At 40.3% G+C, this 12,816-nt stretch overlaps 1 protein-coding gene across 10 annotated transcripts in view; it reads right to left on the minus strand.

Annotated features, from left to right (window-relative positions):
• Positions 1-12,816, minus strand: part of Rtn4ip1 (reticulon 4 interacting protein 1) — a 44,541-nt gene that overhangs the window by 8,926 nt on the left and 22,799 nt on the right. For all 10 annotated transcript variants that reach the window (XR_001200386.3, XR_010048977.1, XR_010048978.1 and 7 more), the window contains 3 exons: positions 3,028-3,164; positions 856-1,039; positions 86-178 (listed from right to left, as the gene is read on the minus strand). Coding sequence is in view for 3 of the 10 variants with exons in the window: in XM_013148510.3 (XP_013003964.2) it covers positions 86-178; positions 856-1,039; positions 3,028-3,164 (414 nt within the window). In the remaining 7 variants the exon portion in view is untranslated. The remainder of the gene's footprint in view (positions 1-85; positions 179-855; positions 1,040-3,027; positions 3,165-12,816) is intronic.

Here is a 12,816-nt window from a genome sequence, read left to right on the forward strand (position 1 = left end):
CCACCGCTGAAGCCAGTGGGCAGGTCTCAAGACATGTTTCAGCAACACAAAAGCTCCCAAATAAAAGGTTTTCAGATACACCTACCTTTCCTGCATCTACCAGCTTTGCAATTTCATCTAGATGTAGACCACTGGCCATGAAAAAGGCCCAGCGATAATGGACTCCTTGCCAGAAATGCTGAAAAGAAAACAAAACATGTCAAACATAAAGGATAAAATCTGACAGTGGAAGTTCAAGGCAAGGCATTATCTAGATGACCAAGATGGACAAACTGACCTCCCATTTCACGGTGACACCCGAGCACCGTGACTAACAGCAAATGCTCCACAGTGTTTAACAAATGAATAAACAAACAAAAATAGACCCATGTCCGAGAGGCAGTGACAACTAACTAGGAGGCTAATGTTCGGGAAGAGCTTTGCATGTATCCTGCATTATGCCACATTCACTTTGATTGTCTAAAGGGAGGTGAATTCACTTCACAGGTCAGGACACTGGGCTTAGATAAGGCAGATCAATTACTATTATGGGTTTTTTTCTGCAAGGGTTTGGTACGAGCCTAGGCTGGCCTCGAACCTGTGGCGATCCTCCTGCCTCAGCCACCTCGCCTGGCGTAGGAAGGTGAATTAACAGCTTCACTTCACAGGTGAGGACGCCGGCTCACCAATGCTAGGTACTTACAGGGTCACACAGCTACTCCGTTCCGTTCTCTGAACTCAGCCAGTGCGACTCCCAGAATGCGTGCTGGCAGTGATGTGCTATGCTGCCGCCAGGAGAGGAAGTGGCCAGGGTCACCCCGCGTTCCAGCAGCAGGGCCCCGGGGTGCTCTCACTGGCTGAAACGCCCCCTCGTACCTTCAACGCCTTGGTGCCGACGGTGAACCCCGTCTGCAGCATGCCGTCTGCGATGCCCAGGCGGTCCATGTTCAGCAGGAAAGGAGTCACCAAAGTCACATAGGTGGCTCCTGACCATTTCTTGAGAAAATTCAGAGCCCATGTTTCTGTGGAGCCACCAACATTGTCAAGGATGAAATCAAACCTGGAAGGAGAAGCGACCGCGGGACCTTGTCAGCCTCCCCGACTGCCATCGTCAGGCGGCCACAGCTCTGTCTCTGTCAGCTCGCAAGCCGGCCTGTAGCAGCACCCAGCTGGGGGTGGGGGCCTCAAGAGCACACCCCTCATCCGCTAGGGCTTTTCTCCAACATAAATTCAATGTCATAGGTTTTTGGTCATAAAAATCATGTTTTTTAATAGTTTAAAAATGACCTAACCAAGTGGTTCTGAATCAGATTTTGGCTGCCTGCCATGCACAGCATAAGCTCTCATGCCAAAAGAGTATCCAGCCCCAAAGTTACCAAGGTTGAGGAATCCCAACTGGAGCTTTGGAGAAAAGTGCCAAGTGATCCATTCAATATACATTATTCTTTAGTGCACAGGAATACTTGGAAATAAAAAGTATGTAAGGCTTCTACTCAAAAGACTGATTTTATTTCCTCCACTTAGGAGGAATATCTTCACCTAGATTTCCTACTTTCTGGCTCACATACAGTACCAGGGTGGTGCATGAAGAGAGATGACACCGTTCTCTCAGGCCTCAGTTCTGCTCTAACACGGCAACGAAGCAAATCATTGGAATGCTGGGAAATGACAGCTGTGTAAATCCTTACATTCAACCTAAAAACTGCTGTAATCAATATACTCCACTTGGAGAAGATAAAAACCCACTAAAGCATTTAAATACTTTGGGAAAAAAAATAATCTATTTAAACAATGCATTGTGTAAACTAAGTAAATCAACTGAATTCCTGTTGGATAAATCTTTTTTTCCTTCCTAATTCATCCTGGTGAAGTCAAACATCAAAGCTCTTAAAACCAGCTTTGGCCAATTTCATGGCTCTCAGGAGTTCCATGGGATTAAACTAAAGAAAGACAAATAAAAAATCAAAGAACATGCAGTGCAGAAGAATGACCTTACTAGGTAATTATTCCTCTCCTTACAATAGTTTCTCCTTCCTTCCCAATCTCTGAAGAAACAAACATGAGGACACTTAGAAGTCAAGGACAGCGTGGTATTGTAGAGCAGGCACTGTCTGAGAAGACATCTGGAGATCAAATTATAGACCCAACTCTCCGCCAACAATTCATGGCATCACTCCGAGCATACAGAAGTCCTCTGCCCCTCATTTTCCCTAGAGCCCTGACCACCGACACTCCCTGACCAGAAGGCAAGACCATGAAGCCAGTATGTGTCTCATTCCCCCTGTCGCCAGGCTGCAGAGGTCCAGGCAGCCAGGACGGTGCTTCCTCGGGAGCTGCACATGGCAGTCCCGGAGGAGGTGGCTGAGGAAGGAAAGCAGGGTCAGATGGGGTGGGGCTCCCCTGTTTTTCTTCAGTCTGTGGAAACACACTACTTAATGTGAGCAAGAACAATAGGTTTCTAAAAACTAATCAAAAAAGGAAAAACCTCTGAAACATGCAGAAAGACAGCTTTCCGAGCACTGTTCAGCTGGAGTCACAGCTTCCGTCTTGCCTAATGAAGACCCATTAAGACAGGGAGCCACAGTCAGAACAACAGGGCAAGAGAGAATCCTAGCACATCCCTGTTCATAGCTCAGGCCCGACGCTCGCCTGACCTCACACATGCTGAAGACACCTGTGCCCTCCGCTCCCAGTAATCATCCGTGAGCCCAAAGTCAAAAATACCTGCTAGTCAGGTATTTCCAGGCACCATTTTATATTCTTCCTATGGTGACAGATGCCACCCAACGGAGTGCATTTCCAATTTTTCTTCAGACCTCTAACAAGACAGCAATAAAAATATATTAACTTAAAATTAGCACAGACCACGTAAGCAGTCACTTTCTCGGTATACATCATGTGGTTACTGTACCTATTAACCTCTACGATTAGAATGGAACTCAGTGATCCAGATTCCAACCGGCCAGCAAGGCCATCAAACCACCTCCATGTGCATTATCAACTGTCCTTGTGCCCACCTCCCGAGGGGAGCACTGTTCTAATACATACGGTTTTAAGGATCTGAGCTGTTCTTCTACACTTCCAGATTTGTAATCAATGATATCATCTGCCCCAAGCTTCCTGACGAGCTCGCTGGCGTCTTTCGAGCAAACTGCTGTCACGTGAGCATCCCACGCTTTCATCACCTGTCAGAGAACAAGAAAAGGAGGGGGAAATGGATCAACCGCATTAAACACAAAGTGGACACCGCGTGTTCCTGCATCAGACTGCTCCTCACAGAACTCTCAGTACATCATCTTAACAAGAACCGCAAGAAGCCACCAGTCAGACCAGTAAAAATGATAAAATAAAAAGGAAACTAAATTCTAATGTGATGCTGGATTAAGAATGCAGAAAGCGGAAGGGGGCCACAGCTCAGTGGCACAGCACCTGCCTGGCAAGCGTGAGGTCATGAGTTCGATTCCTGATACCAAAAAAAAAAGAATGCAGAAAGCTTCCCGTTCCGCAAGTGCTATAATTCTTTTCTACAATATCAACTTAATAGGATTTCTAATGAGCTTGTAATGAAAACTGCCAAGCACCAATTACTGGAGAAGGCACAGGTTAAGGAGTACGCAATGATTCTCCAGGTGCCTGGCCACACACAGAGATGTTACCTGTTAGTTAGGTGGCAGTGTGGCTGGCACCTGGGCCTCACCCATGCACAGCAAGCCTTCTTCCCTCCTCCAGTTAAAGGGAAGACTTTCATCTTAATTTGAAAATAGCTAACTAATTCACTGAGAACTTCGTATATGGGTAATTGTAACACATCAGCTGTTCTCTCAACCCTGTCCTGCGTATCAATTTCTTGAACTTCTTGCAGGTAAGTTGCAAAATTTCACTAGATTATAAGGGATCTGTGTTTCGCAGTGTGGTACCCGCTCACTCCAGGGCAGGCCAAGGCGCTAAATAAACACCTGGAAAGTACAAAAAACACAGCTCATAAGCTCACCTAATTTCTCACTTTTTATTCCAAAAAGCAATACTGGCCAACAGGATGCATATCTTGCAAATCTGAGGAGAATTAAAACATCTCTGAAAGGTATCATGTAGGATTTATTTTGCTTACAGGCTACAAACAGAGACACTACAGGAAAATAACACGGTGCACAATCCCTAAATCAAATTCAAACACAACCCAAGACAAGCAGCTTGCTGTGACCATCCTTTTTCTACTGTCTGTACAAGAAATGACTATGGAAAAAGAAAATTACATGCTAAATACCTGCATCCAATGTGTTTGTCTTTAAAGGCTAAGGAAGAATGTCACGCATTTAAATAGTTCAATTAGGTTTCCTCCAAATTCTAATTTTTCCTTTTCCATTTGGAACTACAGTATCTAGTACTTTGAATATTACTAAAAGGTTTACTTTGTTTTCTATAAAACACATACATAGAAAATACCTATTAGGAAGCAAAATGCCAGCAACCATTTCAAAGATCTCTGTGCCTGTCCAGCAGAAATGCCTCTCTCGCTCACAAGCTCTTATTATCTTAATTTTTATAGTAATCACCTCATTGCATTCAAAAAGGGTTATCACTCAAATATGCACTGCTTAGGTGCTATCGTTTGGTCTTATGTATTTTTAAAATGTGGTCTCTCTCCAATTATATTATAGACTCCTCTTCTAGCCCTTTCCTTTTAAAGCCCACAAAGAACGTGAAGAGAGAGACTTCAACAGAGGAGGAGGTGGCAAGCAGCTCTTTCTCCCTGAGCCCTGACCCCCTCTGCAGGAGGGGCAGCTTGACCCTGGGGATGCACGGTGACTACTGGCAATCCCAGAGGCCTCCACAGAGAAAGGTACCAGCGGAATGGAGCAGTGAATGCGGCACACTGCAGTGGCCGATGGTGCCGGATCAGACCTCCCTGAGGAGAGGGTGACTGGCTGGTGGCCATCTAGAGCAGGACCAGCTGAGTTCAGAACTCTGGAGCACCAGGGGGCTAATTCCAGGTAGTTAGTCGCTCCCAGTGTCGCGGTGAGGCAGGAAAGACTTCAAACTGGCCAAAGATCAAGCAGCTGAGTTCAAGCTAGCAGGAGACACTGAGCGCGGCAGGTTGAACAAATTTGGGTCCAGCTGCACAGCCAGAAACCAGACTGAACTTCGATGAAACTAACGGTGCAGGATTGCTGGGATTATCCACCATCCCAGCATAAATCTACAGCGGCTTGCTGGGATCCTACCAGTGACGGCAGAAACGCATCTTGAAATGGACATTTTTTCTTATTTTCTTTTCTTGTTTTTGTATGTTGTTTTTTATTTTTCTTCATTATTTGTGCTTGTTTATTTATGTGTGAACATCATTTCTAGTTTTTTTGTTGTTGTTCTGTTCTCTTTGTCTTTCCTTTCTGTCTTCCACATCAGTTTCCCAAAGTCTGCATGAGCGTCCTTTGTCCTCCAGGCTTCTTCTAATCTCTTTCTTTTCTTCTATCTCTTTTCCCCAACCTCTTTTAAACCCCCTCCCCCAGGGTAAAGATCATCATACTGAGGGCATATTTACTGTATACAATTTTCTAGTTCTAGATTTTGCTAGATAACCACAATTTAGTTCCGATGCTTTAAGGTGGCAAATTAATAATTATCACAGTTTTTAATTTTCTAGGTTGTGTTTGATACTATTGTTATTGGTGATTGTGCAACTTTACCAAATGAGACATAATTGTTCTAATCGGCTTTTCTAGTGTTCAGTTGCTAGTATACCAAGACTGAGATTGCCTAACGGTCATAAAAAGTATATAGTCCAGTGCCCAAGAACCAGGAGCTAGGCCAAATAGGAACCAACTTCTCATCTCCAATAAATTGGACAGACTTTAAAGAGTCTCAAAACTCAAAAGCCAGCTACAACTGGAAGCCATCTCTGAGAAGTAGTCATTTCTTCTTTTTTTTTCTTATCGGTACCGAGGATCGAACTCACAACCGCCCTGCTCGCAAGGCAGGTGCTTATGCCGCTGAGCTAAATCCCCAGCCCCTAAGTAGTCATTTCTTAAGATTTAGAATAGTAGCAATAAAGTTCTTTGCCATAAGCAATTTATAAGCATCAAGCCAGAAATTAAAAAAAAAAAAGAAAAAGGCAAAATAGAAAATGAAATGTTACTTAAGTACAATGCACCTGCAGCTCACCAAGGGCAAACCCAGGGGGCAATGAGACGAAGAACTTGAAAACCAGCCACTCGGACTCTCTGAAGGGGTGAGAGCAGAAGTGATAAAGCGGATGGATAAGGCCCGCGGGGGAAATCATCAGAAATAATTTCTCAGGTAACTAGAGATGGTGACCATGATGAAAGACATGCTTGGTGAATCTAGAGCAGAATCAGATAAAAAAGGAGGGGGACTTGGGAAAATGAAGGAGACAATGAATGCCCAGCATAGGAAAGAAGTGGAATCCACGGAATACAGTCAGATAGACTCCCAGAGATTAAAAATTTCACTGAAAGTATATGCAGCAAAATGAGCCGGTGTGAGGAGAGAATATCAGGTCGAGAAGACAGAAATGAGGTTGGCATCATGAAAAGATTCCTTAGAAATAGCAGGAACCATGAAAAATCAATCCAGTGGTTACTAATTATTTAAAAAACAACATGAGACTGAGCAGAGTCAATACAAAAAAGCAGAAGATAGCACAAATGACATTTTAAAAAACCTGTTCACAGAAGTATTAACAGAAAACTTCCCAGGCAGGGAAAAATAATCTGACATTCAGATAAGTGAGGCACATAGAACTCTAATTAGCCGTGATAAAAAAAAAAAAACAACAATAAAAAAACAAACCTACACCAAGGTATGCAATAATTAAAATTCCAGAAATTCAATGCAAGCATAGATTAAAAGCTATTAGATGAAAGAAACAAATCACCTTTAAAGGAATGCACCAGGATCATAGCAGACTTTTCAACACAAACCCTTGAGGAGAGCTTGAAGTATTTCAAGCCCTGAAAGAAAACTATGTACTCTACAAAACGATCTTTCAAAATTGATGAAGAAATGTTATTTCCATGACAAAGAACACCTGAAAAGATTCATAATCACCAAACTAGCACTACAAAGTGTTCTGAAGGACATTTTAAAAAGAGATAATGAGGGCTACACTCTATGAATCCCAACAGAAGGAATCTACTAAACAGGGGAAAATATGGGAACCAATAAAAGGAAAAAAAACCACGGTAAGTCAATACAGTATCAGTTATAACCATCAAAGCTATTCTCCCAATTCACCAATCAAAAGAAACAGACTGGCAGAATGGATAAAAAAGTAAGACCTAACAATATGCTGCATACAAGAAACATATTTAACTCAGAAAGAAATTTGCAGACTGAAAGTCAAAGGAAGAAAACAATACTCCATGTGACAAGAACCTGAAAGAAAGTTGGGTGGCTCTTCTATGTGCAGACAAAGTGGACTGCAAACCAAGACTGCTTAAGAGAAACAAATGAGGTCACTAAAGCTTATAAAGGGAACAACCTAAAAAGAAATGATAATCATAATTATATATGCACCAAATACCAGGGCACTCAATTATATAAAACAAATACTAACAGATATGAAAATCAAATAATCTCTAATACAACTGTAATGTGGGACCTCAATACCCCACTGTCACAAATAGATAGATGAACTAGACAAAAAAAATCAATAAGAATTATCAGAACTGAACCAAACTTGAACAAATGGACTTGTAGAGGGCCACTTGTAGAGTGTTCTACCCCAAAACATTAGAATATACAGCAGCAGCACATAGGATGTTCTCCAAAACAGACCACACACTAGTTCACAGAATAATATGCTTAAGTAAATACTGAAAAATATCCCACGCATGTTATCAAATCATAGTGCAATGAAATTCAAAACCAATGGCAAAAGAAACAAGAACTTCATAAATACACGGAAAGTAACACCCTCCTGAATAGCCAGTGGGTCACAGATGAAACTCAGAAAGAAACTAGACAATTTCTACAACAAAAGCGGTCCCGTGAGGGAAGTTTATAGCAGTGAATTCCTGTATCAGAAAAACAGAGCAAGCTGAAGTAAATAACCTAAGGTTGAATCTCAAACTTCTAGCAAAAGAAGACCAAAGCAAATCCAAAGCTTTATAAAGATCAGAGCACAAATTAATGTAATGGAGACTAAGAAAACAATAGAAACAATCAATGAATCAAAGATTTGGTTCTTTAAATGATTAAATAAAATTGAGAAACCTTTAGTCAACCTTATAAAGAGAAAAGTGAGGACTCAAATCCATGCAATTTGGGGTGAAAAGGGTGAAATCTCAACAAATCTTGCCGCAGCATAAACATTTAGAACATCACCAAAACTTACTTCAAAAACCTATACTCTAATAAGATGGAGAACACAGAAGAAATGTACAGATTCATAGATATATCTGAATTAATAAAGCTGAATCGGGAAGATATAAAAAATCTAATCCAAGATGAGGATACAGCTCAGCAGTGAAGGTGCCTGCCTGGCAAGCACAAGGTTGTGAGTTCAATCCCCAGTACCAGGAACAAAACCAAAAATCTAACCCAGTATCAGTCAATGACATTGAAGATGTAACTAGAAACTTACCAACCAAGAAAAGGACAGGCCTGAGTCACTGCTGAATCCTACAAGAAAATTAGAGGAGATCTAATGCCACTACTTTTCAGACTCTTTGATGAAACTGAAAGAGAAGCAGTACTCCCAAACTCATTCCTGGAAGCGAGCATCATCCTGACACCAAAACCAGAGAAAGACCCAACCAGAAAAGAGGACTACAGGCCAGCCTTCCTAATGAACACAGAGGTAAAATTCCTCAATAAAATACTGGCAAACAGAATGCAGCAAATCTCCAAGAAGATTATACACTAAGAAAAGTAGGATTCATTAAGGATGGTTCAACAGAAGCATATCAATAAATGTAATATAGGAACCAGGGACAAAAACCATATGATCATCTCAATACATGCAGACCGTGTTTGACAAAGTCCAGAACCCATTCATAATTTTAAAAATCCACAGAAAATTACAGATGGTCTTTATCTCAATCTGATAAAAGCCATCTGTTATAGTTTGTGTCTGGATGTCCCCCAAAGCCTCATTCAGTCATGGGGGTGGGCCTTTTGAAGGCAGTTAAATCTACTGTTTGTGATTGGCTCATTGTCTAGTGCTGGGATTGGCTGTGTGACTGTGGCCCTGAGGCAGGCAGCTTGCATACAATGTAAGGGAAGGAAAGGGACTTCCACCTCCCTGTTCTTGTTGCTTGTGGGATTGGCCACAGCCACCATGAACTTTTGATAATACTGTGTAGGCAAAGACTTAATGAATAAACCCCGATTGCACAGGAACTATCTCAAAGAATTAACAACTGAGATTTAATCTTATTAAAAAGCTTTTCATAGGAAAAGAATACACCAACAGAATGAAAAGTTAACCCACAGTGTGGGAAAAATTTTTGCCAGCTGTTGCTCAAAGGACTACTATCTAGATATATAAAGAACTCAAAAAATCAGACCCCTCTCAGATTTAAAAACCCAGTTCAAAAATGGACATCTGAAATTAGTAGGCACTTCTCAGATGAAGAAATAGAAATGACAAATAAATATTCGCGAAAAAGCTCATCACTGGCCATTCAAGAGATGCAGATTAAAACAACACTGAGTTTCCATCTCACTCCAGAAAGAATGGCTATTATCAAGAAATCAACCAATAACAAATGCTGACATGGCTGTGGGAGAGAGGAAGCCCTCTCCACTGTGGTAGAAGTGTGGACAGCTGCAACCACTGTGGAAATCAGGGTGGAAATTCCTCAGGAACCTAGAACTAGAGGTTCCATTTGGCCCAGCTATTTCCCTTCTTGGTGTCTTCCCTAAGATTTCAAAGCACCACAACACAGTGATCCATGCACACCTGCATTTACAGCAGCTCCGGGAACAGCCCAAGTGCCATTAATGATGAATGGCTAAAGATGATGTGGGATTTTTATATGGAGGACTCTGCCATAGGGAAAAGCCTGAGACATTTCTAGTTAAATGGATGAATGCCGAGACATCCTTAAGTGAAATAACTTGACACCCATGTGTAAATACCACACTGTTTCTCCAGTGAGAGACTGCAAGTGTAAAGAGGGAACGAAATGTGCAATGAATTTTGGGAAGAAAACATTCAGGTGAGAAGTGGAATGAGGGAAGGGGAGGGGAAGGAAGGAAGGAAGGAGGAGAAAGAAAAACCAGCAAGAAAAGACGGAAACAAAGACTTTTACTTTGACTACCGAGTTTACTCACATGAGTCAGAAAAGGGAAAACAAATTTTTATTTTCCTTTTATCAGTTTTATAAAAGAATACATTGGTTTCTTATAATCTCCTAAAAGGGACCACTTTTTAAAATACATCAACGTGAGTTCATGGGTTTAAATATATTTAAAAGATTTCAATCAGCCTGACAAGTCTTCGACAGCTTCTTTGCTGCTTACTGGATCGCGGGGTTGTGTTTCTACACTTGGTGCCGTAGATCTCAAATTGGCTTTTTCTCCGTGAATTCCACACTCTTCTAGTGAGGACTGTATAATATTTCAAGAGACAACCTCACATACACCTATTTACAGAAAATAAATGAGTTCGTGCTACTATTCAAGCACAATTCAGTGTGAGACTATAAAGCTTAGACTCAATTTTTCTTTTCTTCTTTCTATTTGTAATTTATTTATTTTCATTTTATGGGGAAAAGATAAAATAAAAATTTATAAAAAAATAGAATAATAATAGTTAATACATTGCCTATTGTTATTTTTAAAGTACTTATTCAGAGTGGGGATGGGAGCATCAAAATTTCTCTAACTGACGTTAGCACAAACCTTCCTCTTGGCTCATTTTAAACAATGAGGTAAGAAACCCTGACAGTACAGCTGACTTGCATTTTTTCCCTTTTCCTTTGCATCCTTTCTCCCATCCTAGATCCTTGTTCCTTTTGAACAATTTCTTCCTATTTATCATTTTCTGTTGTACATTTTGGATCTTATATACTCTTTCTCACACAAGGGAGATAAAATGATGTTTACACACGGAGTCTGACATTCACTTATGAGCACGGTCTCAAGTTGCATCTACCTAACTATAAAAGTTTCAAGTTTATCCTCCTTTATGGCTGAATAGTACTCCACTGTATAAAAATACCATATCTTTGTTATCTACTCCTTGGTTAATGGGCATTTGTTTCCAAGATTTAGCTATTACAATTTGTGGTGCTATAAACCTTGACGCACATATATTGCTGTAGTGTGATTTTTTAAATTCTTCTGAGAAGATACCCAGAAGGGGAATAGCTGGGTCGAATGGTTCTGAACTTCTCTGAGCTGTATCTCCTGAGATACGTGCTTCTCAAAGGCACAGGCTTTGGCAGGATTTTTTTCCTGTTTTTTCTATTGTTTTTTTTTTTTTTTTAAATTTAAGGAGAAAAGAAAAGGAAGAAAAAAAAAAACAGTGAAGGGGTACCAGTTATACAGATTTACAGAATAAAAAAATGCACAGTAGGAAATCACTAGTTAATGGATTACATATTGCCATCTTAGAAATAATTGTTCAAGTCACAAAATTAAAGCTTGTAGAGTGGACATTCCAACAATGATACTGCAAACAGTTCTGTTCAATGATCCAATAAAACTCTGTGATATCATTTTCTATCTTATACATTTAAATATACATGCAGTTATATAGTTTAGAGCACTTTCTTTTCCTCTCTTTTGTACAGTGACTATTACACATTTTGGGTTTCATTGCTCCCACGGTTCTTATTGCTTTTTTGGAAGAGAGTAAAACCAAATGTGACATAACAGAACAGAATCGGTCAAGTCAAAAGGGTGGACATAATAGATAATATAAAAACATAATACAAGGTGATCAACAATGGTTACCATAATGCCTCCCACTATTTCTAATAGAATTGCCTATATCATTAGTTGTAATACAATTGAACAAAACCGTAAAGAATAAAACCGACAAAACCAAAACATTGGAGATATTGTAGGTCTTCAAAAGTAGATAAAAGTCAACGAGAATGGGCGTTATAATGAATCTCATTATCTTCTCAGCTGATGCCTAAACTTTCGAACCTGATACTATCCAGCAAAACAGAATAGAGGAACCTCAGTCAAAAACAAGATGGTGAGAGTAATACAGGGCTTCAAATCGAGATAATAGAAAGTCAAAGTGGGTTACTATATTATATCCTGCTATATTTTTCCCTTTAATTAAGTGGATAAAAATAAAAAAGTAAATAATGGAGTGGAGATTGAGAAAAAAGAGGGCATAACAGCGAAACAGGGCAGATCAAAACATAACCATTTAAGCAGAATAGTGTTTCACCACCAGATAATCCTGACCCAAAAATAGTTACCATATTGACTCCCTCCCTGAAGTCCTTGAGTACAACTTCATATACTGTAGCATTAAGTATATCAAAACAATGTAAAACCATTTAAGAGAATGACAGCATTATAGAGTATTTAGAATCGACTAACAGAAAATGAACAATGGTCTCTGTATAATCTCCTTGTCTTTAAAAGGTTTTTGCTTATACTATCGTACATAACAAAATCCAATAAGATACAACCTGTTTAGACCATTGGAGACAGAAGAACAAAAGCTAGATGAGACTTCAAAACAAGATGGTACTAAATCAGCATTACCTATTAAGATGTCATTTTCTCCAAAAAAAAGCTGTTCCTATCATCCAATCTTCTTTGTCTCATTTCTGTTGAGCTCTTTTTCTGTCAGTAGCTGTCAGTTTGTCTTCTTCATTTTGTTCTCTGCTCCATTCGTTGTGGCCT

The sequence above is a fragment of the Cavia porcellus genome, unplaced genomic scaffold (assembly GCF_034190915.1).
Source record: "Cavia porcellus strain 051 isolate PalLab524CR breed Dunkin Hartley unplaced genomic scaffold, mCavPor4.1 scaffold_7, whole genome shotgun sequence".
In the NCBI taxonomy this organism is placed as follows: domain Eukaryota; kingdom Metazoa; phylum Chordata; class Mammalia; order Rodentia; family Caviidae; genus Cavia; species Cavia porcellus.